Source organism: Gobius niger (assembly GCF_951799975.1).
Source record: "Gobius niger genome assembly, chromosome: 24".
Classification (NCBI taxonomy): Eukaryota; Metazoa; Chordata; class Actinopteri; order Gobiiformes; family Gobiidae; genus Gobius; species Gobius niger.
Genome location: NC_136875.1, coordinates 1,106,103 through 1,133,746, shown reverse-complemented (window position 1 = coordinate 1,133,746; position 27,644 = coordinate 1,106,103). Strand labels below are relative to the sequence as shown.

The window sequence follows — 27,644 nt, the reverse complement described above, 5'->3', positions numbered from 1 at the left end:
GCCCTTTGAGAATGATTCAAACTGAGGTTTTTCCTTCAAATGCTTGCAGAGTTGCATCTTGTCGCTACATGAAGCTGAAATGTGATAAATGAGCAGCGTGATATAGAAGTATATTTGTAGCTCAGTGCTTAAGTGCATGAAAAATAAAACGTAGGCTATATGGAATATTAAAATCGTATCGCAATATCTCTCTCCAAAATGGCAGAGACTGAGCAGCTGTCACCCAGAAGCATCGCTTTGTGTAAACTCACCTTTGTGCCCCTCAGTGTTTCTGCTTCTCCACCACATGCTGAAGGGCTGGGGTTGGACAAATCCTCAGCAGGTGGTTTTACAATTACCACGGTTAGGGCTGGGTACACATAAATGATCTGTCTGGTATAGAAAGAATAAAATATTGGTATAAAACAGGTACCAAAAAATATATATATTCAAGTAATGATGCTGTTGGTCATCAAAAATGGAGGTACGGTGTTTATTCCGAAGTTTCTAGGTTGTTTGCCTCATATAGTTGGTATAAATGTAAAATTAATTCAATGGAAGGAAAAGGAATAACATTTTTAATCCGTTTTCTGGTTCTAGATGACAAATATTTGAGTACAGGTATCGCACCGGTACCCAGCAAGTCTCCTGAGCTGTATCTGTGTGCCAGACTCAGCCCCAAACGCATCCAGACTGCGGCAGGTTCAATAATCGAGGACGTTTGATGCATGTTCACATTATAACTGCATAATGTTGTCCCAGGAAGAGTCCCAAAAGAACCACGTGCAGCACTTCATTTGCTAAGTTGCTTAAAAACGGAAGTGAAACTGTGAGCGCGTGGAAATCAGCTGATTGGTTTGTTAATTTGTTTAGGAACACTTTTGTTAGTATAATTTTTTTTAAGATGTACACGTGGGTAAAAGCATGAAGATAAAAGATAACTCAGGCAGAATGTTCAGTAGCTTTTCAATTAAAACAACCCTCAGATAAAAATATTATTACCCCAAAATCAAACCTTTTTTTTTTATTTTTACATCAGAGTTAATCCAAGAGACTCTGGGTAATGGAAAATACTTACAATTTCTTTTTTAGATTTTTTAAAAAATAATCTAAAAAACAGCTCCTCCCTCCGCTCAGCTGTGGACAGTGGGCGGAGCTAGCAGGCACCTGTCTGTCCCACATCGAGATTGAGCTTTGGCTCCGATTCAACAGAACTGTGACTCCTAAAGGAAGAGCACCGGCCCCTCACACAAACCCCACCACCACATCACGGGGTCAGATTAAAGCCTATCGCCAAATCCAGATCCAGGAGCCTCAGACAGAGGGCAGTAGGACACACAGTCAGACACCAGGCGAGTGACATACACCCGGAGGCACTTCCTACGCACATATACAACCAGCAAAATGGATTGAACTGATCACTTTAGCTGCACAGAAATTGTGGATTACTGGAATAGTTGTAGAAAAGTGCTTGGTTTTGAGTTAATAGAGGTGGTGAAATCCTGGAGGGACTGATACGATATCGTCTTGTTTCTGTTTTTGTGAACTTGGAGGTTTGAGAAATGTTCTATACTTTCTTCCTTCATTTCAATAATCGTGAGCAATCTTGGAAATCGATATTTTTCCCCACAATAATCGCGATTCCAAATGATAGAATCGCGACGTCCTTAAACCAGGCCTGTTCTGCTCACGCTGTGTTCTTCGCACCGTAAAGTATAAAAGCTCAACATTGAACTGCCTAGAATCATGTTTCTCGGCCTCATCTGTGCAGGACATGTCCACTTCAGAGTCACATCGCAGACCAACGTCCCCCATGGAGCAAAAAAGGGTGATCAGGGAAAACCTCTGCGTGGGTTTTTCAGTGCGAAGGAGGAGTTTTCCGACGCCAGAGATTCAACGGACAGACTGGAGAATCCTGTGATCACGAGTTCAGTGCACGCTCCTCCTATGGCTGGACCTGTGCAGGGGGAAAAAAACAAACCCTTTGGGCCTAAAGCGGGGCCTGTGCGTGCATGTTGTAACGGCCGGAGTCTGACCCGCGGGACATCGCCGGGAACTAAGGCTGTTAGCGTCTTATTTTAACACTTCCCTTTGGGGCCACACACTGCGCTGGAGAACGTCCCGACAGCACCCAGGAGATGGAAACTTGGAGCTGCTGCACGTTTGATTTCGTGGGACTTGGCCAAACCTTTTTAACTGAAACGCTAGTTGTTTTGCAAAGGTCAAACTCCTCCCAGACTCGGACAGGAGAGAGTTTCGCACCATTATGTTTTTTTTTTTTTTTTTTTTACGGGGCGGGGCTAGCGGAATGTCCCACAGGTAACAATTGTGCCGAAGTCAGTGGCCAAAATAACGACTTGCTCCACAAACTGAAGTCCTCTCTCACAGGTTTGGCTGGAGCTGTATGTAGCACCTGTTTTCCGGAGCGAACAAGGGTCTGGGTTTCTCTTCTTGGGTTTTGTTTACATTGCACAAACGCAACAATAAGCTGAAAAGTTTGTTCGGACAGACTTTGACCTAAAGGGACGTCGACATCAGCTGCGTTTCCATCACAAAAAAAAAAATGTTTGCCAATTAATAGCACTTCCATCCAAGTGTGTGTGTGTGTGAATAATGGCTGTTGGTTGCCTGGGTTACGGGGCAGTGGCGCTTGATGCTTGATGTTTTGTCACTGGCCATAGAACTTTCTCTTTACAGGACTTTAGGACATCTTTTCAACAGCTCCTGTAACACACATTTTTATTTCCTTTTCAATTTTGTCACTTTTTCTCCCATTTCCCCCAATTGTTTGATGACCAACAGCATCAAACTTGGATCCAAAGATTTCATATTTTCCGATTCTGACATTTTTCCCGATACCAGTCGTATCTAAACCTCTTTTTCCTTATTCCAGACTGTTCCCCGGCCCCACTAAAGTACATGTTCTGAGGAAGCCTACACACGCACAGGGGTTAGCACTCGGGCCTTCCAGCTGTGAGGCCCGAGTGCTAACCCCTGTGTGAATAAATGAGCTGTTGTTCCCCTGTAATGTAATGACTGTGGAGTCTGGCACATCAGGTCTTAGTCTGTGAACTTGGTTTGTAGTTGCACTCAGTGAAGAACATCCAGTAAAAAAAAGGAAAATGAGGTTCTAAATGCAGCATTTGGTCTTTGTGTCCGTCGTTCTTCTTCAGCGCGTGTTCAGATATGCGTGATGGAAGCGCAGCTGATGCCGGACTGTGACGTTTCTGCATTATTGACCTGAAACGTTGCATTGTTTGGGTTTGGAACTAACTTAAGGCCACGTTCACACGGGTCTGACACTTGTTTTATCTGCATCAGTCGCAGCAGTTACCGCCCTGCCCAGCAGAGGGCAGTCACCCTCCTGGAATATTACATCATTGTATCTTTGCCAAATGAATGGTACACTGTAAAGTCAGAATGTTGTGCCAAAGTTACAGCCATAAATGTTATTTAAAAGCATCATGTTTCCAGGGGGCATTGAATCTGAATTTCTTTGAGAATAATGGCATTACGCTATCATTTTTTATAAATCAAACAAATGGGAAGATCCAGACCAAAGCGCATTCAGCTGCATGTTTTTCTGGTCAACTTTACTTTGAAATATCCAAGGTTGACCAAATGTTGTTTTTGGACATTGAAGTGGCATTACAAGTTCTTAAACTGGACTTGCAGCATGTAAAACCTGCCCTGCTCCTGTGTGAGGCTTTGTGCTAGAATAACAAGGCTTTCTCCATTCCTGCATTGGCCTGGTCAGTTTTCCTTTGACCCTGAACTTATTAAACACAGACGGTGAACCTTTAGGTAAAAGAAACTCCTGTTATTTCGTTAACGGCTGCCTCCAGGTCAGAAGCACCGTCCAGGATCTGGAACCTTGTTCCTTTTCTTCTTCTCCTTATTGAACTGAATGCCCTTCATCCACTGGTGTTTTCCTTCATTCTCTCCTTCCTCTCCCTCTTTGGACTTTGCAGCTGCTCCAGGATTCTCTTCCAAGTCGCCTGAACGTGAACGTGGCCAGACATGTTCCAGCCCTTGTATTTCCTGCCTCTGCGGCAGCTTTGGGCCTGAGGCGGGGCGTTTCTGCAGCGCGGTGTTAGCCCCGGGGCCATAGTTTACATTCAACACTAACTCTTTTTGTGTTTCTCATTAATTTATTGTCACTAAAACAGGTTTTATTTGAAGAAACTGCTTTTTATTGTTTGTAATTATGATTATTATGACGATGTGAAAGTCCATTTAGATATTGCCGATGTTCTGTGTAAACTGCAACGAGAATAAATGATACATGCAGCACCTGGAGTGTGTTCACTTTACTTTCTCTGCTCCACTGTGTTTATACAAAAGAGCAAGATCTTTATTTATGAAGCGCCTTTCACAGACGTCGTCACAAAGCACTTTACATGAGACAAAGAGAAGAAACAGAAACACATCTCCCTCATTCCTCTGCTTGATGAGACTTTTGCAAATCTGAAATGAAATATGAGGGCTTAGTAATGATGGGTAGATGATACCTCAAAGTGTGTGTCACACTTTTACAATTTGTGTCACACTGTATCACGCAGTGTTGGTAGGCTTATAGGCGCCACCTAGTGGTGAAAGAGCATTGCAGCAATGAGCCTGAATAAAGTGAACTCAACACTGACTGAGCTGCTCACTCAGAAATATTTATCATTTAGAAAGAGGAAAACTGCTCTGGATAATGAGAATAGAAACAAATGAATGATTGATGAGAGAAGTATCAGTGATACGACCACCGGCAGCGCCAGGGGGGTCTTGGGGGGTCTCAAGACCCTCCCAAAGAACGCCTTGACCCCCCATTTGACCCCCCTACCCAGTGGTGTAGTCTACATGTTCTAACTGAACACAACCAGGCTGAAACACAATGGTTTCTATTCAGAATTTTGCACAACCGACATAATGGATAATATCTCAGGGCCGGACACCCCTCTAAAATGTGCCTAATGGTTTAGCCCACACTCTGGCTTTCAGCACCGCGCGTGTTTGAGGGAGGTGAACTCATCATGCAGTGACACAGTGACAGGAGAGAGAAATGGTCGCTCTTGGCTCTTATTTGACAGCATAACAGCGGGTCTGAGATGTAACTTTCTGTGATAAATGACAGTTAAACATGAGCTGCCCTCACTGCTCCTGCAGGTGCAGAGTCCGGCCCTCTCCGCTCCTTCTCTCCTCAGTTTACTTATTCAACCTCAATCTAGTGTACGCAGTTTTAAATGTAGAACGACCCTCACTGCCTTAAAAACACCTTACACAAATCTAAAAGCTTCTTGAAAAAGGCGTCAAAATAGACAGAAATGAGACGTAAACCAGGATAAATGCCACACACAAGCGGCCAAAAAGATACAAGAATGCAGCAAAGAAGGACGATGAAAAAGTTGCATAAAGTCCACGAAAAAGTTACAATAACAGAACAAAAAAGGGACAAAAAAACATCAAAAACATATTAAAAAGTGATGTCAATCTTCACTGACCACTGGCTCAAGCTCCAGTCCAGAAACCTTTAGATTTGGGTAAAGCCGAACTGGAGAAATGTGCTGGGTTAGAGGGTTTTCTATGTCACCGTTTGAGCTCAGAGGGTCTGTAGATGTTCACACGTTGTGGATGTTTTGGTTTGGTGTGTTTGTGAGCGTTACAGACGGGATCTGCTGCAGATGATTAGCTGAGCTGATCCCTGGAGCAGATGGTCCTGGATTAAACCTCAGATCCAGATCCAGATCCAGACCAGGCCCACGAGGAGCAGAGTCAGACCCGGAGGAGAGACCTGCTCCTGTGCAACTGTTTATCTTCAGCAAAAAGGTTAGACTACTTTAAAGATACTACTTCTACTACTACTACTACTACTACTACTACTCCTACTACTACTACTACTGCTGCTACTACTACTACTACTACTACTACTACTGCTGCTACTTCTACTGCTACTATGTTATAACTACTACTACTACTATACTGCTACTACTACTACTTCTACTACTACTACGACTACTACTGCTGCTACTTCTACTGCTACTATGTTATAACTACTACTACTACTACTACTGCTACTATGTTTTAACTGCTGCTACTACTACTACTACTACTACTGCTACTACTACTACTTCTACTACTACTACGACTACTACTGCTGCTACTTCCACTGCTACTATGTTATAACTACTACTACTACTACTACTGCTACTATGTTTTAACTGCTGCTACTACTACTACTACTACTACTGCTACTACTACTACTACTATGTTATAACTGACACTACTACTACTGCTACTACTACTACTACTACTACTACTACTACTGCTACTATGTTATAACTGCCACTACTACTACTGCTACTACTACTACTACTGCTACTACTACTACTACTGCTACTACTACTACTACTACTACTACTATGTTATAACTGACACTACTACTACTGCTACTACTACTACTACTACTACTACTACTACTGCTACTACTACTACTGCTACTACTACTACTACTACTTCTGCTACTGATGTTATAACTGCTACTACTATGACTACTACTCCTAGAACTGCTGCTACTCTCTTATAACTGTTACTGTTGCTACTACTGCTACTACTTGAAGTACTACTACTACTACTACTACAACTACTGCTCCTTCTTTCACATGTGCGGACAGAGAGGACGTTGAACTTTGTGCCCGTTTTTGTTTCATGTTACTATGGTTACCACATTACGTTGTGGATAATAATCAGTTACAAATGCCCACAGGAGGACAGAGCTAGGCCCTCCCCCGGCTGTTCCCTGGGGGAGGGGTTGGGGTCCTCCCCAGGCTCATTCTCTTCATTCACATTTCCTGCATTGGTGCATTTTAGTTGAGGACATGTCACATGCAGATGCAGGTCCGGAACACTGAGAGCAAATCATTTCAACTTGACATGTTCTTGTGTTCATATATCATATATTCATAATCATTTGGCATCAGTTTCTGTGACGCCGCCATATTTCTGATTCATTCACCTCATGCCAAACTGGACCTGAATATAAATCACAAATGACTGCTACTACTACTACTACTACTACTACTACTACTACTACTACTACTACTACTAGTAATGTCAAACTGGACCTGAAGATAAATCACAAATGACCGTCATTGTTTGAACACTTGTGCTTCAGACTTTGTTTACGTATGGCGGCGGTGGCACAGAGGTTAGAGCGGTCGTCTCATGAGGGTCAGGAGCAGTGGAAGAAGTACTCCATATTCTTACTTAAGTAAAAGTGCACATACAGGACCAAAAATGTACTTGAGTAGATTTGAGTAGGTTTGAGAATCAAACCAGGGCTAAACGAGTAAACCACTAACTCAGGTCAAAAACAGGAACTAAACCAGGTCTAAATCAGGTCTAAAACAGGTCTAAATCAGGTCTAAACCAGGTCTAAACCAGGTCTAAATCAGGACTAAACCAGGTCTAAATCAGGTCTATACCAGGTCTAAACAAGGTCTAAATCAGGTCTAAACCAGGTCTAAACCAGGTCTAAACCAGGTCTAAACCAGGACTAAACCAGGTCTAAATCAGGTCTAAACCAGGTCTAAACAAGGTCTAAACCAGGTCTAAACCAGGTCTAAACAAGGTCTAAACCAGGTCTAAATCAGGTCTAAATCAGGTCTAAACAAGGTCTAAATCAGGTCTAAACCAGGTCTAAACCAGGTCTATACCAGGTCTAAATCAGGTCTAAATCAGGTCTAAACAAGGTCTAAACCAGGTCTAAACCAGGTCTAAATCAGGACTAAACCAGGACTAAACCAGGACTAAACCGGGTCTAAACCAGGCCTATACCAGGTCTCAACCAGGTCTAAACCAGGTCTAAACCAGGTCTAAACCAGGTCTATACCAGGTCTAAACAAGGTCTAAATCAGGTCTAAACCAGGTCTAAACCAGGTCTAAACCAGGTCTAAACCAGGACTAAACCAGGTCTAAATCAGGTCTAAACAAGGTCTAAACCAGGTCTAAACAAGGTCTAAACCAGGTCTAAACCAGGTCTATACCAGGTCTAAACAAGGTCTAAATCAGGTCTAAATCAGGTCTAAATCAGGTCTAAACCAGGTCTAAACCAGGACTAAACCAGGTCTAAATCAGGTCTATACCAGGTCTAAACAAGGTCTAAATCAGGTCTAAACCAGGTCTAAACCAGGTCTAAACCAGGTCTAAACCAGGACTAAACCAGGTCTAAATCAGGTCTAAACCAGGTCTAAACCAGGTCTAAACCAGGTCTATACCAGGTCTAAACAAGGTCTAAATCAGGTCTAAACAAGGTCTAAACCAGGTCTAAACAAGGTCTAAATCAGGTCTAAACCAGGTCTAAACAAGGTCTAAACCAGGTCTAAACCAGGTCTATACCAGGTCTAAACAAGGTCTAAATCAGGTCTAAACCAGGTCTAAACCAGGTCTAAACCAGGTCTAAACCAGGACTAAACCAGGTCTAAATCAGGTCTATACCAGGTCTAAACAAGGTCTAAATCAGGTCTAAACCAGGTCTAAACCAGGTCTAAACCAGGTCTAAACCAGGACTAAACCAGGTCTAAATCAGGTCTAAACCAGGTCTAAACCAGGTCTAAACCAGGTCTATACCAGGTCTAAACAAGGTCTAAATCAGGTCTAAACAAGGTCTAAACCAGGTCTAAACAAGGTCTAAATCAGGTCTAAATCAGGTCTAAACCAGGTCTATACCAGGTCTAAACAAGGTCTAAATCAGGTCTAAACAAGGTCTAAACCAGGTCTAAACAAGGTCTATACCAGGTCTAAATCAGGTCTAAATCAGGTCTAAACAAGGTCTAAACCAGGTCTAAATCAGGTCTAAATCAGGACTAAACCAGGACTAAACCAGGACTAAACCAGGTCTAAACCAGGTCTAAATCAGGACTAAACCAGGACTAAACCAGGACTAAACCAGGTCTATACCAGGTCTCAACCAGGTCTAAACCAGGTCTAAACCAGGTCTAAACCAGGTCTAAATCAGGTCTAAACCAGGTCTAAATCAGGTCTAAACCAGGTCTAAAACAGGTCTAAATCAGGTCTAAACCAGGTCTATACCAGGTCTAAATCAGGTCTAAATCAGGTCTAAACCAGGTCTAAACCAGGTCTAAATCAGGTCTAAAACAGGTCTAAATCAGGTCTAAACCAGGTCTATACCAGGTCTAAATCAGGTCTAAATCAGGTCTAAACCAGGTCTAAACTGGGTCTAAACCAGGTCTAAATCAGGTCTAAACCAGGTCTATACCAGGTCTAAAGCAGGTCTAAATCAGGTCTAAACCAGGTCTAAACTGGGTCTAAACCAGGTCTAAATCAGGTCTAAAACAGGTCTAAATCAGGTCTAAACCAGGTCTATACCAGGTCTAAATCAGGTCTAAATCAGGTCTAAACCAGGTCTAAACCAGGTCTAAACCAGGTCTCAACCAGGTCTAAACCAGGTCTAAACCAGGTCTAAATCAGGTCTAAACCAGGTCTAAATCAGGTCTAAACCAGGTCTAAATCAGGTCTAAACCAGGTCTAAACCAGGTCTAAACTGGGTCTAAACCAGATCTAAATCAGGTCTAAACCAGGTCTAAACCAGGTCTATACCAGGTCTAAATCAGGTCTAAATCAGGTCTAAACAAGGTCTAAACCAGGTCTAAACCAGGTCTAAACCAGGTCTAAACCAGGACTAAACCAGGTCTAAACCAGGTCTATACCAGGTCTAAACCAGGTCTAAACCAGGTCTAAACAAGGTCTAAACCAGGTCTAAATCAGGTCTAAACCAGGTCTAAACCAGGTCTAAACAAGGTCTATACCAGGTCTAAACCAGGTCTAAACCAGGTCTAAACCAGGTCTAAACCAGGACTAAACCAGGTCTATACCAGGTCTAAACCAGGTCTAAACCAGGTCTAAACCAGGTCTAAACCAGGACTAAACCAGGTCTAAACCAGGTCTAAACCAGGTCTAAACCAGGACTAAACCAGGTCTAAACAAGGTCTAAACCAGGTCTAAACAAGGTCTAAATCAGGTCTAAACCAGGTCTAAACCAGGTCTAAACCAGGACTAAACCAGGTCTAAACCAGGTCTATACCAGGTCTAAACCAGGTCTAAACCAGGTCTAAACCAGATCTAAATCAGGTCTAAACCAGGTCTAAACCAGATCTAAATCAGGTCTAAACCAGGTCTAAACCAGGTCTATACCAGGTCTAAACCAGATCTAAATCAGGTCTAAACCAGGTCTAAACCAGGTCTAAATCAGGTCTAAACCAGGTCTAAACCAGGTCTAAACCAGGTCTAAACAAGGTCTAAATCAGGTCTAAATCAGGTCTAAACAAGGTCTAAACCAGGTCTAAATCAGGTCTAAATCAGGTCTAAACCAGGTCTAAACCAGGTCTAAACCAGGTCTAAACAAGGTCTAAACCAGGTCTAAATCAGGTCTAAACAAGGTCTAAACCAGGTCTAAATCAGGTCTAAACAAGGTCTAAATCAGGTCTAAACCAGGTCTAAACCAGGTCTAAACCAGGTGTAAACAAGGTCTAAACCAGGTCTAAACAAGGTCTAAATCAGGTCTAAACCAGGTCTAAACCAGGTCTAAACCAGGTCTAAACCAGGTCTAAACCAGGTCTAAACAAGGTCTAAACCAGGTCTAAATCAGGTCTAAACAAGGTCTAAACCAGGTCTAAATCAGGTCTAAACAAGGTCTAAATCAGGTCTAAACCAGGTCTAAACCAGGTCTAAACAAGGTCTAAACAAGGTTTAAACAAGGTCTAAATCAGTTTTAAACCAGGTCTAAACCAGGTCTAAACCAAGTCTAAACTGGGACTAAACCAGTTTGTCCTAAAGAGGTCACTTTGAAAATAAAACCCAGTTTCAAATGTAGTGGAGTAGAAAGTACAGATACAGGCTCTAAAATGTAATGAAGTAAAAGTTAAAAATATTTATCAAGTATACCATAAAATGTACTTAAGTAAAGTAAAAGTACCTATAATTTGTACCTTTTACTTGTACTTTTTACTTTGTTACTTTCACCACTGGTCGGGGGTTCGAATCCCGTGTCCTGAATATGCAAGCTGTGGTTGTGTCGTTGGGCAGGACACTTCAGCCACCCTGCCTCCCCTGTGTGGACACCAGTGTGTGAATGACAGTGGTTTCCTGATGTCGTTGGAAAAGCACTACATAAGCTGAGACCATTTATTCAATTTCACATTCACATTGTTTAGTTAACCAGTTAAAATAACATCATTTAAATGTACATATTAATAATATATAATAATCCGTTTTAGAAATGTATTTTGATGAAATGCATTCACCCAAACGAAATGACCAGTATCATCAAAATGATCAATATCTGTAACTGGTAACTTAGAAGTGGAAATTCCAACATGTAATGTAAACTGGGAGATGATCAGAGTGCTCTGAGTTCAGATACAGATGAAAACAGCCGTAGTGCCCCCTAGTGGAGAAGTGCAGCTAATGATAAAGCTTTTAACTAAACCACTGTATCAGTGAAATATAATGTTATTTAGCATGATTTGAGTTATGGAAGGAAGGAACGTCATTTTCAAGTGGGAAAAATCCCAGTTACAGTTTCCTGGAGCACAGTCTTTATGCTTCAGCTCTACATATTCATTTACAGCCACACTGACTGTGCAGCGTTCTACTGTGTCTGTACCTATGTTCCCCGGGTCCTATGTTCTCCGGGTCCTATGTTCCCCTGGGTCCTATGTTCTCCAGGTCCTATGTTCTCCGGGTCCAATGTTCCCCGGGTCCTATGTTCTCCGGGTCCTATGTTCCCCGGGTCCTATGTTCTCCGGGTCCTATGTTCCCCTGGGTCCTATGTTCTCCAGGTCCTATGTTCTCCGGGTCCAATGTTCCCCGGGTCCTGTGTTCCCCGGGTCCTATGTTCTCCGGGTCCTATGTTCTCCGGGTCCTATGTTCCCCGGGTTCTATGTTCTCCGGGTCCTATGTTCCCCAGGTCCAATGTTCCCCGGGTCCTATGTTCTCCGGGTCAATTCAGTTAATTTAGAAAAAAATGCCAACTATCCTATTTTCTTTTCTCTTCTCTCTTGATGGAACAGCTGACCTGGGGAACATTCTACCCACAACCACAATCATTGATTTCATTCATGTTTTTTCTACTGACTTAACCCTAACCTCGTTACATCTGCGCTTTAGAAGTGACTGCACTCGTATATAAGTCTGTTTGCTCTGATGTCCTCCCAGATGTGGTCCCAGAGGTTGCCGGTTCTGCTGCTCCTCCTCTGTGGCGCGTTGCTCGACGGCTCGGCTCTTCCCGCGTCATCATCGTACGAGTTCACGGCCTTCAGGATGCAGCAGTTCAACATGGGCCAACACAAGCACGGTCAGTACTGAGCTGTGACTGCAGTGTGAAGGCACCACATCTACAGAGTGAAGAAGGGCTGTTCGACGGGTGCAGAGGATGACCGTCTCTCTGTGTTCAGGGTGCAGAGGATGACTCTGTGACCGCCTCTCTGTGTTCAGGGTGCAGAGGATGACTCTGTGACCGTCTCTCTGTGTTCAGGGTGCAGAGGATGACTCTGTGACCGCCTCTCTGTGTTCAGGGTGCAGAGGATGACCATTTCTCTGTGTTCAGGGTGCAGAGGATGTCTGTCTCTCTGTGTTCATGGTGCAGAGGATGTCTCTGTGACCGTCTCTCTGTGTTCAGGGTGCAGAGGATGACCGTCTGTGTTCAGGGTGCAGAGGATGACTGTCTCTCTGTGTTCAGGGTGCAGAGGATGACCGTCTGTGTTCAGGGTGCAGAGGATGACTCTCTGTGTTCAGGGTGCAGAGGATGACTCTCTGTGTTCAGGGTGCAGAGGATGACCGTCTGTGTTCAGGGTGCAGAGGATGACTGTCTCTCTGTGTTCAGGGTGCAGAGGATGACTGTGTCTCTGTGTTCAGGGTGCAGAGGATGACTGTGTCTCTGTGTTCAGGGTGCAGAGGATGACTGTCTCTCTGTGTTCAGGGTGCAGAGGATGACTGTGTCTCTGTGTTCAGGGTGCAGAGGATGACTGTGTCTCTGTGTTCAGGGTGCAGAGGATGACTGTCTCTCTGTGTTCAGGGTGCAGAGGATGACTGTCTCTCTGTGTTCAGGGTGCAGAGGATGACTGTGTCTCTGTGTTCAGGGTGCAGAGGATGACTGTCTCTCTGTGTTCAGGGTGCAGAGGATGACTGTGTCTCTGTGTTCAGGGTGCAGAGGATGACTGTCTCTCTGTGTTCAGGGTGCAGAGGATGACTGTGTCTCTGTGTTCAGGGTGCAGAGGATGACTGTCTCTCTGTGTTCAGGGTGCAGAGGATGACTCTCTGTGTTCAGGGTGCAGAGGATGACTGTCTCTCTGTGTTCAGGGTGCAGAGGATGACTCTCTGTGTTCAGGGTGCAGAGGATGACCGCCTCTCTGTGTTCAGGGTGCAGAGGATGACTGTCTCTCTGTGTTCAGGGTGCAGAGGATGACCGTGTCTCTGTGTTCAGGGTGCAGAGGATGACCGTGTCTCTGTCTTCAGGGTGCAGAGGATGACCGCCTCTCTGTGTTCAGGGTGCAGAGGATGACCGTCTCTCTGTGTTCAGGGTGCAGAGGAGCGGCGGTGGTGGCGGAGGCGCGCTCGCCCGATGACCCCGCCCTGACCCGGAAGTGCGTGGTGATGCGAGCGAGCGACTTCACGGCGGGAAACGTCCGGGAGGCGCGGAGGCAAAACGCCGCCGCCATCTTGGTCCTGCTGCCCCAAAACATGTACAACGTCACCCCCGAGGACATACAGGTACGGCTGTGTGAGCTCATCTTAGCGTGGCCCCTGTGCTGCTCCAGGATCAGTTTGAGTTCAGGGTTTCCGCTCAGTTTTCTGAATGGGACGTATACGTTACCATGGAGACAGTGAAAACCTACCAGAAACCCTGAAAACAATCCTGGAGCGTCCTAGAACTTCACTTGCGAGACTGAGCGCACGCACAACGACCAGACAGGTACACATCAACTCATCTAAGCTCTGGAAGATCTCAGTGTGGAGAAACGGTGCCTGTTCCTTTAAGTAGAGTCAGGAACTCCAGAGGAACTTTAGAAAGATCACATCCTCTGTACGTCTCTGCCCGAGCTGCAGAAGTCAACCCGTTCTGTTCCACAGACGTTCTCTCAGACGGAGGCGGAGCTTCTGCAGAAGGAGACGCTGACCCCGGTTTACGTCACACAGGAAGACGAGCAGCTCCTCTTCATGGTCAGCGAGATCCAGAGAACAGCGGCCTCCAGGACCTCCTCCATCTTCTTCAGAGGTACCATTCTCACAGGTCTGATTCCCCACAGACTTAGTGAGCAACTCTCAGAGCAGACGTCATCACACGACGCCTTTGAAGGTTCTTGCCCAGATAAATCTGTGGAGAAACGGTGACTCAGTGATGTTTAAACAGCACATTGTGAAGCTGATGTGTTCAGGTAACATCTGTCCCTCTGGGGGGCCGCTCCTCAGGTTGAGAACCACTAAAAGAGTGTGTCTCCACAGTTTTCCGGAGCTTTGTGACGGCCACCGCCTTCCAGATCCTGGTCAGCAACACCACGCCCATAAAGGCCCTGACCGACACCACCGTGGTCGCTCTGGAGGTCAGGAATACTACTACTACTACTACTACTACTACTACTACTACTACTACTACTACTACTACTACTACTAGGTATGAAAGTAACAAAAGTGATTTCTAGACTTGACAGCTTTATTGAAAGAAATAATTTACTCTGAGAGTCAGTTTGGTTTTTGGAATAATCACTCAACCTCGCACGCGCTCTTTGATATAATTGAAGAAATAACTAATGCTGTGGACAACAAGAAATATGCAATCGGGTTATTTAATGACCTGAGTAAAGCATTTGATGCAATGAACTATGATATATTCATTAATAAGCTAGAACATTTTGGGATTAGGGGGTTAGCTCTCAGTGGGTTACCAGTTAAATAAAAAATAGAAAACAATGTGTGAAAATAGGTGATTATCAGTCAAGTTGTCATGAAATTGTGTGTGGTTTACCTCAAGGTTCCATTTTGGGTCCAAAATTGTTTAATATGTATATCAACGATATTTGTAAAACGTCTCAAATACTGCTGCTGCTACTACTACTACTACTACTACTACTACTACTACTACTACTACTACTACTACTACTACTACTACTACTCTAGTTCTGTAAATCTGGCATATGTTTCAGGGAGTACTGCGTGGATCTGGAGAGGATCCGCCCACCATCGTGGTCACGGCACACTTCGACTCATACGGCCTGGCTCCGGTCAGTCACACTGACACACTGGTGCTGGTTTTCTCGTGTTGTAGGCTGTAGTAGATACTATTGACAATATACCATCAATCAGGGTTGCCAGATTTTCTAAACCAATATATTGTACCAAGCTTCCAAAACGATCGTATTTCAGCACAAACTATGGTACATTATATACAGCACTATCAATATAGGCGCTACAGCACCTGTGCAAAACATGGCTCACATCATCACCACCCCTAACTACCACACAGACTCACGCACTGTCCCATTTACTCTGCTCTGCTGTGAGAGAACAGTGCATTTAATCTTTATCTGGCGCTCTGACATTATCCTACATTTAGGGCTTTTTTGAATTACTAATCGTACATCGTACAGGGGTTAAAATGATCATACAAATACGATAGCCATCGTACGTCTGGTAACCCTGCCGTCAATGCAGAATTCCCACAGGACTTGCAGGACCCGGCACAAATCTCGCGGGAGCAGGTGGGATTCAAACTGCCCCAGGCGGGAGCGGGTGGTCAGACCAAAACACGTCAGGTCCCGATTGTCCCGACATGTCCCAAATAGAGAAAACATTAGAACAGGGTGTTAGACAGACGTGGACTCGAGCACAGCCTTTTACACCGATGCAGACTCCATCCCCACACCCTGCAACTTCACTGGCTGCTTTGGCCTCGCACTGACCAGCCAGACTTACAGCTGAACGACAGCCACACCCACTGTAATCTCCAGGCGCAGGTCCATTCAAAACTAGTCGTGGTGTGTAGTGGTTTTCTCGTGATATAGTACCTGCAGTGGTGTTCTCATGGTGTACTGTATGGTAGTTTTGTTGCGGTGACACCATATTCATGTCTGTGTCCAGTGGAGGTCATTTGGAGCCGACTCGAACGGCAGCGGCGTCGCTCTGCTCCTGGAACTGATCCGACTGTTCCACAAACTCTACTCATCCCCCAGGACTACACCGCAGTGAGTACTAGTACTAACAGACTGCGTCCACATGACGTCCCAACGTGGTGAAAAAAATATAATATTGAGCATCGGTGAACCAATACCAGTTTTGGCTCTCACTGCTTTAAAAACACACATTTCACCGACTAAATCTCAGTGAATATGGGCGGCGTGTATGCTGTAAGTCATTTTAAAGACCAGAACCTGAAGAATTCAATCGCTGAGTTAGTTTGAATCTCCGGAAGTGTATTTTTGATTGCAAAATGCAGCGGCTAGCAACAGCATAGCATTGATTTGTTGATTAGTTGCTTGCAGCAATAAGACAAATGTAGCAGATTTGTGAATAATGATCAGGGAAAACATCAGCGTGTTTCTCATTTCTCTGAAAAGTTTTTTTTTGGTGGTAATAGGTGTAAAAAGTCCTGGCTCAGATCCCAGAGCACAAATTTCCTTTGAATGCAGAAACAAACGTCAGGAAGAGCTTAGATGAATAACCGGGTCATTCTCCTGTTCTCCTGTTCCTGTTTGGATATGTAATTCCGAAAAACATCTGATTTCAGATTCAACCTAATGTTCGCTCTGACCGGAGGAGGAAAGTACAACTTCCTGGGCACCAAGCGCTGGATCGAGGAGAACTTGGACCACGCAGGTCTGACGCCTCTCTCTCCTCAGAGTCCAGTGTCTTCTGACCCCGTAGACGCCTCTCTCTCTCCTCAGAGTCCAGTGTCTTCTGACCCGTAAACGACTCTCTTTCCTCAGAGTCCGGTGTCTTCTGACCTGTAGACGACTCTCTCTCTCCTCAGAGTCCAGTGTCTTCTGACCCCGTAGACGCCTCTCTCTCTCCTCAGAGTCCAGTCTCTTCTGACCCGTAGACGACTCTCTCTCTCCTCAGAGTCCAGTGTCTTCTGACCTGTAGACGACTCTCTCTCTCCTCAGAGTCCAGTGTCTTCTGACCCCGTAGACGCCTCTCTCTCTCCTCAGAGTCCAGTCTCTTCTGACCCGTAGACGACTCTCTCTCTCCTCAGAGTCCAGTGTCTTCTGACCTGTAGACGACTCTCTCTCTCCTCAGAGTCCAGTCTCTTCTGACCCGTAGACGACTCTCTCTCTCCTCAGAGACCAGTGTCTTCTGACCTGTAGACGCCTCTCTCTCTCCTCAGAGTCCAGTGTCTTCTGACCCGTAGACGACTCTCTCTCTCCTCAGAGTCCAGTGTCTTCTGACCCGTAGACGACTCTCTCTCTCCTCAGAGACCAGTGTCTTCTGACCCGTAGACGCCTCTCTCTCTCCTCAGAGTCCAGTGTCTTCTGACCTGTAGACGACTCTCTCTCTCCTCAAAGTCAAGTGTCTTCTGACCCGTAGACGACTCTCTCTCTCTCCTCAGAGTCCAGTGTCTTCTGACCCCGTAGACGCCTCTCTCTCTCCTCAGAGTCCAGTGTCTTCTGACCCCGTAGACGCCTCTCTCTCTCCTCAGAGTCCAGTGTCTTCTGACCCCGTAGACGCCTCTCTCTCTCCTCAGAGTCCAGTCTCTTCTGACCCGTAGACGACTCTCTCTCTCCTCAGAGTCCAGTGTCTTCTGACCCCGTAGACGCCTCTCTCTCTCCTCAGAGTCCAGTCTCTTCTGACCCGTAGACGACTCTCTCTCTCCTCAGAGTCCAGTGTCTTCTGACCTGTAGACGACTCTCTCTCTCCTCAGAGTCCAGTCTCTTCTGACCCGTAGACGACTCTCTCTCTCCTCAGAGACCAGTGTCTTCTGACCCGTAGACGACTCTCTCTCTCCTCAGAGACCAGTGTCTTCTGACCTGTAGACGCCTCTCTCTCTCCTCAGAGTCCAGTGTCTTCTGACCCGTAGACGACTCTCTCTCTCCTCAGAGTCCAGTCTCTTCTGACCCGTAGACGACTCTCTTTCCTCAGAGTCCAGTGTCTTCTGACCCGTAGACGACTCTCTCTCTCCTCAGAGACCAGTGTCTTCTGACCCGTAGACGCCTCTCTCTCTCCTCAGAGTCCAGTGTCTTCTGACCTGTAGACGACTCTCTCTCTCCTCAAAGTCAAGTGTCTTCTGACCCGTAGACGACTCTCTCTCTCTCCTCAGAGTCCAGTGTCTTCTGACCCCGTAGACGCCTCTCTCTCTCCTCAGAGTGCAGTGTCTTCTGACCCCGTAGACGCCTCTCTCTCTCCTCAGAGTCCAGTGTCTTCTGACCCCGTAGACGCCTCTCTCTCTCCTCAGAGTCCAGTCTCTTCTGACCCGTAGACGACTCTCTCTCTCCTCAGAGTCCAGTGTCTTCTGACCTGTAGACGACTCTCTCTCTCCTCAGAGTCCAGTGTCTTCTGACCCGTAGACGACTCTCTCTCTCCTCAGAGTCCAGTGTCTTCTGACCCGTAGACGACTCTCTCTCTCCTCAGAGTCCAGTGTCTTCTGACCCGTAGACGACTCTCTCTCTCCTCAGAGTCCAGTGTCTTCTGACCCGTAGACTCCTCTCTCTCTCCTCAGAGTCCAGTGTCTTCTGACCCGTAGACGACTCTCTCTCTCCTCAGAGACCAGTGTCTTCTGACCCGTAGACGCCTCTCTCTCTCCTCAAAGTCAAGTGTCTTCTGACCCGTAGACGACTCTCTCTCTCCTCAGTGTCCAGTGTCTTCTGACCCGTAGACTCCTCTCTCTCTCCTCAGTGTCCAGTGTCTTCTGACCCCGTAGACGCCTCTCTCTCTCCTCAGAGTCCAGTCTCTTCTGACCCGTAGACTCCTCTCTCTCTCCTCAGAGTCCAGTGTCTTCTGACCTGTAGACGACTCTCTCTCTCCTCAGAGTCCAGTCTCTTCTGACCCGTAGACGACTCTCTCTCTCCTCAGAGACCAGTGTCTTCTGACCTGTAGACGCCTCTCTCTCTCCTCAGAGTCCAGTGTCTTCTGACCCGTAGACGACTCTCTCTCTCCTCAGAGACCAGTGTCTTCTGACCCGTAGACGACTCTCTCTCTCCTCAGAGTCCAGTCTCTTCTGACCCGTAGACGACTCTCTTTCCTCAGAGTCCAGTGTCTTCTGACCCGTAGACGACTCTCTCTCTCCTCAGAGACCAGTGTCTTCTGACCCGTAGACGACTCTCTCTCTCCTCAGAGACCAGTGTCTTCTGACCCATAGACGCCTCTCTCTCCTCAGTCCAGTGTCTTCTGACCCGTAGACGACTCTCTCTCTCCTCAGAGTCCAGTCTCTTCTGACCCGTAGACGCCTCTCTCTCTCCTCAGAGTCCAGTCTCTTCTGACCCGTAGACGACTCTCTCTCTCCTCAGAGTCCAGTGTCTTCTGTCGCTTGAGGCTCACTCCCCTCACTCCCCTCACTCTCCTCACTCTCCTCACTCCCCTCACTCCCCTCACTCTCCTCACTCCCCTCACTCTCCTCACTCCCCTCACTCTCCTCACTCCCCTCACTCTCCTCACTCCCCTCACTCCCCTCACTCTCCTCACTCCCCTCACTCCCGTCACTCCCCTCACTCCCCTCACTCCCCTCACTCTCCTCACTCCCCTCACTCCCCTCACTCTCCTCACTCCCCTCACTCCCCTCACTCCCCTCACTCTCCTCACTCCCCTCACTCCCCTCACTCTCCTCACTCTCCTCACTCTCCTCACTCTCCTCACTCCCCTCACTCTCCTCACTCTCCTCACTCCCTTCACTCTCCTCACTCCCCTCACTCCCCTCACTCCCCTCACTCCCATCACTCTCCTCACTCTCCTCACTCCCCTCACTCCCCTCACTCTAGGGGCAGACATTATAAGTTTTTTACTTCTTTCTGCTCCTTTTCATTCATGCTAAATGCTGCTGTTGCATTTTTAAATGAATGAAATAAATAAAAAAATGAAAATGAAAATGAACTCTCCTCACTCCCCTCACTCTCCTCACTCCCCTCACTCTCCTCACTCCCCTCACTCCCCTCACTCTCCTCACTCCCCTCACTCCCCTCACTCTCCTCACTCCCATCACTCTCCTCACTCTCCTCACTCCCCTCACTCTCCTCACTCCCCTCACTCTCCTCACTCCCCTCACTCCCCTCACTCTCCTCACTCCCATCACTCTCCTCACTCCCCTCACTCCCCTCACTCCCCTCACTCCCCTCACTCTCCTCACTCTCCTCACTCCCCTCACTCCCGTCACTCCCCTCACTCCCCTCACTCCCCTCACTCTCCTCACTCCCCTCACTCCCCTCACTCTCCTCACTCCCCTCACTCCCCTCACTCCCCTCACTCCCCTCACTCTCCTCACTCTCCTCACTCCCCTCACTCTCCTCACTCCCCTCACTCTCCTCACTCTCCTCACTCTCCTCACTCTCCTCACTCTCCTCACTCTCCTCACTCCCCTCACTCTCCTCACTCTCCTCACTCTCCTCACTCTCCTCACTCTCCTCACTCTCCTCACTCCCCTCACTCCCCTCACTCTCCTCACTCCCCTCACTCCCCTCACTCCCCTCACTCTCCTCACTCCCCTCACTCCCCTCACTCTCCTCACTCTCCTCACTCCCCTCACTCTCCTCACTCCCCTCACTCTCCTCACTCTCCTCACTCTCCTCACTCCCCTCACTCCCCTCAGAGTCCAGTCTTCTTCACGACTCGGCGGCGTTCGTGCTCTGCCTGGACACGCTGGGGACCGGGGACCAGCTGTTTGCCCACGTGTCCAAACCCCCCCGACCCGACACACCCATGGGCTCCTTCCTCGATGTCCTGAATGAGGTACTGCCCCGCCCACATTACAGATTGTTGTTGGGGGGATCCCGTGTGGCGTGTGGACACCAAACATGCCTGAATGGATACTAGGATTAGGCGATAAAAACACTTTCCATTTTTTTCCCTTGTTGTTTCACAAATTTTCCCCCATTTAATCCAAGTATTCCCCTATTTTTTCTCCAAATATCCCCCAAAATCTTCCCCAATGACATTACTCTAAACTGACACTGTTACCCGTGTCCCTGATGCTTCTCTCTCCTGCAGGTGATCAGCTCCAGGTTCCCGTCACTGACGTTGTCTCTGGTCCATAAGAAGATAAACCTGGTGGAGTCGTCTGTGTCCTGGGAGCACGAGCGGCTCAGTCTGAGGAGAGTCCCTGCCTTCACCCTGTCCCGCCTCGATGACCCCAAGTCCCAGAGCCGCGGGAGCATCCTGGACACCCTGTGAGTACCATCAAACACACTGTGAGTACCATCCAACACACTGCGAGTACCATCAAACACACTGTGAGTACCATCAAACACACTGCGAGTACCATCAAACACACTGTGAGTACCATCAAACACACTGCGAGTACCATTAAACACACTGTGAGTACCATCAAACACACTGCGAGTACCATTAAACACACTGTGAGTACCATCAAACACACTGTGAGTACCATCAAACACACTGTGAGTACCATCAAACACACTGTGAGTACCATCAAACACACTGCGAGTACCATTAAACACACTGCGAGTACCATCAAACACACTGTGAGTACCATCAAACACACTGCGAGTACCATTAAACACACTGTGAGTACCATCAAACACACTGTGAGTACCATTAAACACACTGTGAGTACCATTAAACACACTGCGAGTACCATTAAACACACTGTGAGTACCATCAAACAGAGGTGACAATTATAACTGACCATTTACCATGTGGCTATAATGTGTTTTTTATATCCTATCTCTTAATATGTCAGTGCCCTCTGCTGGACACATGTGGAATTCTTTCCTTTTTTTTAAAATTTAAGTTGCCCCCTAGTGGCTGGAATGAGCACACTGTTTATTTCCTTAAAAAAATCATAACTCCGCACAGGAATGGGCTAGAGACGTACTTTTCATACACAGGAATTTGTGCTCTACCAGTCTGGGGCCGGATTTGATATGTCTGGTTTGTGCCATTATAATTAAAGGTGGTTCCTGCTGGCACAACAGGGGGTCAGCGTAGCATAGACATTTAAAGAGATAGAGTATTAGATCCGAAAAGTGAACTCTGGGGTCTTCGTCTCTGAGTTGACCACTCCATCGGTGATGTGGGGAGCAGATTATTCTTCTGAGGTCAGATGAGGAAGGTCCAAATATCGATCATAAACGTCACATTCACAATACTTAATGACCTAAATTCATTGTGTGTAACTCTTAGGGCTCACATGGATCTGCGGAAATTGAAGAGAAACGGAGTGATCATCGCTGAGGCGCTGGGACGATTTATGTTCAACCTCTCACATACGGTACACACCCAAGCTTTTACACATCCATCACTTTAGAGACACATTTCTAAGGCCAAGAGAAAGAAGGATGTATAGTATAGCAAACAAAAATGAAATATGAAATATGAACCACGACTTTGTATTTATGCTTCAAACTTTCTACAGGGCAGTTTCATAAAAGTCTCTTTCGGCCCGATTTAAACACATGAGTTCAGGTTCAATTTGTTTCACCTACACTGGCGAGGTGACTATGGAGACTATGGACTACGGAGAGGAAGCGCTCACCTCCGCAAAATCCCTTTAAGACAAGAGCGGCATATGTGCTGTGTTTTAGATGCAAGGAGACTAATGAAATAAACATGCAAACTTTACCCACTATGACCAAGTCCTCTTCATGTTACATATAAATACATGATTTTGTGCTTAACATAAAGAATAAACTTTCTCGCTGAATTTCCAGAGTCAGAGTGAGCCTGATTTATGAAATTCATGTAACAAAATAACTCAGACTTGACCAAATAAGTTTATGGAGTAAGGTAGTTTAAAGGTGCATTATGCAACTTTTTATTTGGAAAAAATAAATATTATTTGTGCGTAGTTTTTCACATTAAAAGTTGCATAATGCACCTATAATCTATTAAAGATTGTTCTATCTGTCAGAAAGCAAGTTTGTTTTCCTGCTTTACTAGTTTCGATTACTTCCTGTAAACTTCCTTAGAAGGGTCACGTGGTGGTGAAGTGAGGCAGCTTACATGGCTTTGCCAGTCTGTAGCATTGACAGTATATTTAGAAAGCAATCCACTGTCAATGGTCTGTAGGGAGAGCTTGCACCAGGGCGGCGTCCCAGGCGAGGGATAAGGTGCATGCTCCATCGTCCCGGTTCATGGGATACACTTCTGAGGAAGATTACAGGAAGGAATTGTGGGTAAAGAAACCTTCGGTCTTAAAGGAATAGGCCACCGTTTTTACATACTGAGATATGTTCTTACCTCACTTTAGCCGAGTTAATATATCCCCGTCTGGTCTTTGTCCGTGCGCTCTGCCAGGCAAACAGAGCACATACGCAGCCTCTCCCACATGTCACATAGCTCCGAAAAAGCTCACGATAGAAACTACCAAGCTCTTCCACTTGTTCCCTATTTAAATAAAGTTACGTGAAGTGTTTTCATGCGAAGTATATTTACACAGAAATGTAACATGTCGATTTTATAAGCAGATAAAAAGGGGGACTATATTGTGAGGCGTAATGATACGAGGAGTAAAACGTCCGCGCAATAACTCCTTAAGACTTCCCCGCTCACTTCCGTCAATAACCTTTAGGAGTTACTGCGCGGACGTTTTACTCCTCGTATCATTACGCCTCACAATATAGTCCCCCTTTTTATTTGCTTATAAAATCCACATGCTACATTTCTGTGTAAATATACTTCGCATGAAAACACTTCACGTAACTTTATTTAAATAGGGAACACGTGGAAGAGCTTGGTAGCTTCTATCGTGAGCTTTTTTGGAGCTATGTGACATGTGGGAGAGGCTGCGTATGTGTGAGCGCACGGACAAAGACCAGACGGGGATATATTAACTCGACTAAGGTTAGGTAAGAACATATCTCAGTATGTAAAAACGGTGGCCTATTCCTTTAAGGCTCATTCATACTTTTAAGTTCTTAACTTACTACTACTTTGTTCTTACACCGAGAACTGCAAGGACAAAAATGAAATCACTTTTAATGACTTTTTGTTCTTGCAGCTCTAATGAAGTATGAATGAGAATTTACTAAAAAAGAAGACAGTTTTATGCCTTCACGTCTGAAATATAATCATGTTGGTAAAAGTTTGTTTTTGCTCGCAGGGTTCTCCCAAAGACGTGCAGCTGTTCACGGGCCACATGGTGAGAAACACTGCCCTCTCCTGGGTCTTTGCTGCAGTGCCATAACCAGGTTTTCAATCGTCTCTTATGTGTGGGGTGTTCAGGACCTGCAGGAGTCTCGATTGTCCAGCCTTATGACTGCTCTCAGCTCGGTACCCAGAGCCGCTCAGCTCCTGGAGCAGGACCCGGCCCAGGCCCTGCTCCTGGACTCTCTAGAGCAGGAGTTCAGACACTTCCTCCAACACGTGCAGCGATACAGCTTCAGGATGGACCGCAGGTGAGTCAGTAACAGAACCATGCCAAATCAATGTACCAAAACCAAGGCCTTAGAAATGTACCAAAACCAAGGCCTTAGAGCTGCACCAACACAAAGACCTTAGAGCTGTGCCAAAACCAAGGCCTCAGAACTATACCAAAACAAAGGCTTTAGAGCTGTGCCAAAACCAAGGCCTCAGAACTGTTCCAAAACCAAGGCCTCAGAACTGTACCAAAACAAAGGCTTTAGAGCTGTGCCAAAACCAAGGCCTCAGAACTTTAACAAAACCAAGGCCTCAGAACTGTACCAAAACCAAGGCCTCAGCACTGTACCAAAACCAAGGCCTCAGAACTGTACCAAAACAAAGGCCTTAGAGCTGTGCCAAAACCAAGGCCTCAGAACTGTTCCAAAACCAAGGCCTCAGAACTGTACCAAAACAAAGGCCTTAGAGCTGTGCCAAAACCAAGGCCTCAGAACTGTACCAAAACCATGGCCTCATAACTGTGCCAAAACCAAGGCCTCAGAACTATACCAAAACCAAGGCCTCAGAACTGTACCAAAACCAAGGCCTCAGAACTGTACCAAAACCAAGGCCTCAGAACTGTTCCAAAACCAAGGCCTCAGAACTGTACCAAAACAAAGGCCTTAGAGCTGTGCCAAAACCAAGGCCTCAGAACTGTTCCAAAACCAAGGCCTCATAACTGTACCAAAACCAAGGCCTCAGAACTATACCAAAACCAAGGCCTCAGAACTGTACCAAAACCAAGGCCTCAGAACTGTTCCAAAACCAAGGCCTCAGAACTGTACCAAAACAAAGGCCTTAGAGCTGTGCCAAAACCAAGGCCTCAGAACTGTTCCAAAACCAAGGCCTCATAACTGTGCCAAAACCAAGGCCTCAGAACTGTGCCAAAACCAAGGCCTCAGAACTGTGCCAAAACCAAGGCCTCAGAACTGTACCAAAACCAAGGCCTCAGAACTGTACCAAAACCAAGGCCTTAGAACTATACCAAAACCAAGGCCTCAGAACTATACCAAAACCAAGGCCTCAGAACTGTACCAAAACCAAGGCCTCAGAACTGTACCAAAACTAAGGCCTCAGAACTGTACCAAAGCAAAGGCCTTAGAGCTGTGCCAAAACCTTCGCCCTTGGAACCGTGCAGCACGGTGATGCAATGTTTAGTGCTTGTGCTTTACAGCAAGAAAGTCCCGGGTTCAATTCCCACCTGGACGGGGCCTTTCTGTCTGGAGCTTGCATGTTCTCCCCGTGTCTGAGTAGGGTTCCTCAGGGTACCCTAGTTTCCCCTACCACTAAAACATGTACAATAGGTTCCCCTCTTGGGCCAGGACTCCCTTGAAAAATACATTCTAAATCTTCCTGATTGAATAAAGGTCAAATAAAATAAAATAATTAAAACCAAGGCCCAAAGGCGCACAAACGTTGAATTTGACTTAATTTGTAAACTCGTCTAATGCTTCACAACAAATCTACCTCAGGCGACTGATAAAGTCACCTGAACCTTTGACAATTAGAAATGCAGTACAGCATTTGGGTGTTAGAATGGAATTAAAAAGTATTAGATTTGACCCTGAAGAAAGGCCACGCTTTATACGACACACATGTCCAAATAATGAAATATTGGGGAAAAGATGTTCCTTATTTCCTCTGACAGAGATTGAAGCTGCGACAGAGGAGGAACTGTGGCGAGTTATAGTATTTATGTATTTGTTTTTCAGAGAGCCGGAGATCACCTTCTTTGATCAGATGAAGCAGCAGGTCGTCATGTACAGGTCAGTACTCTTACGTTTTTGTGGATTAAGTAAGTACATTAAGTAAGTAAATGTTAATTATGTAATATACACGGAGGTGAAAACATGGGTTCTTTACGCAGTGGTCAATAGTCTTTAAAATGAGGAGAGAGATATATTTCAAAAGTAAACAACTGAGTCAGGCTCACAGTTCGATCAAATTGCAGACCCAGGTATCAACTACACCTAATCTATTACATTTGTGAAACATTTCAACTTAAGGAGTCCTTAAAGCAGCTATTTAAAAGTAAACAAACAGCTCAAGACATTCAAGACCTACAAATGTCTTCTTCTGAAACACCGAGAGGCACCGAGACCCCCCACAGCAGCAGCACAGTGGAGGTGTCACAAGAGGCGCTACAGGAAACGAAAAAGGGACCAACGAAGAGGTAATTGTTCTGGTTGCTGGACATTCACTGGAGAATGAAACAGAGGAACTGCTAAACTCTCCTCAGAAGATGGTGAAAGACTGTTGTGGAGTGGCCGGAGCTGTAAGAGAAAGAGGAAAGAGGAGGAGCTGACCAGTGCAGGACACCACGCTCTGAAACAGGGACAGGGACTTAATTACAGACATCACTTTGATCCTTAAAAGTACTGAGCTGTTTATTGTTGATCACATTATTTCAAGTATTCTGTTTATTGACAATGTGGTAACTTGACATATTTCATTATTCATTTAAGTAATTCAAAGGACTTTGTTGTTTTGTGATGAAGTGATTTGAGGTATTTCATTATTTATCAGTGCAGTAATTTGAAGTACTGTGTGTCAGAGTGAAGCCGGCCGCCTTTGATCTGTTCCTGGGAGGATGCATCGCTGTGTATTTGGGACTGGTCTACTCTGCTGTACAGGTCAGTGTACTACTACTACTACTACTACTACTATTATTACTATGTGTCCTCCTCTAATGCCCCCGTTGTACATGTTGTGTGCAGAACGCGGGCTGGCTGTACTGCAGGCTGAAGGCAGCGGTGAAGACTAAATCCCAGTGACGAGGCTCGTGATCGTGATTTTGAGATAAAACAAACACAGAGCTGTAACTTATTATTCATCAAACTGAATTAAAGACTTTTCATTGATCTTATTCTTTTGTCCCTCATGGGCGCCCGTCCCATACACAAACATGACAACAGTCCTGGTGTCCCCCCCGGCCTCTCTCTGCAGGAGGTCGGCTGTGTCTGGGAGACGGTGGGGTTTGTTTATGGTCTCCATAGTGTTGGTTGTCACGTTTTTTTTCCAGATACCAGTGCTTTAATGATATTTTTTACGATACCTATACTCAAATATTTGTCATCCACTGCAAAAATCAACAATAATGTTTGAAGATC

General features: G+C 45.9%; 1 protein-coding gene across 1 annotated transcript; it reads left to right on the top strand.

Annotated features, from left to right (window-relative positions):
* Positions 1-438: 438 nt before the first annotated feature.
* On the top strand, positions 439-27,316 carry LOC306982483 (BOS complex subunit ncln; the record flags this gene model as incomplete). Its single annotated transcript, XM_079582419.1, has 20 exons — positions 439-463; positions 580-681; positions 1,751-1,938; positions 12,199-12,337; positions 12,525-12,558; positions 12,662-12,737; positions 13,498-13,752; positions 14,113-14,257; positions 14,485-14,582; positions 15,183-15,260; positions 16,117-16,220; positions 16,763-16,851; positions 20,768-20,907; positions 21,166-21,344; positions 22,321-22,408; positions 24,239-24,277; positions 24,361-24,533; positions 26,247-26,300; positions 27,089-27,167; positions 27,252-27,316. 20 exons carry the CDS (start codon positions 439-441, stop codon positions 27,306-27,308), a joined length of 2,142 nt encoding a protein of 713 aa, XP_079438545.1. The 3' UTR covers positions 27,309-27,316.
* Positions 27,317-27,644: the final 328 nt, after the last annotated feature.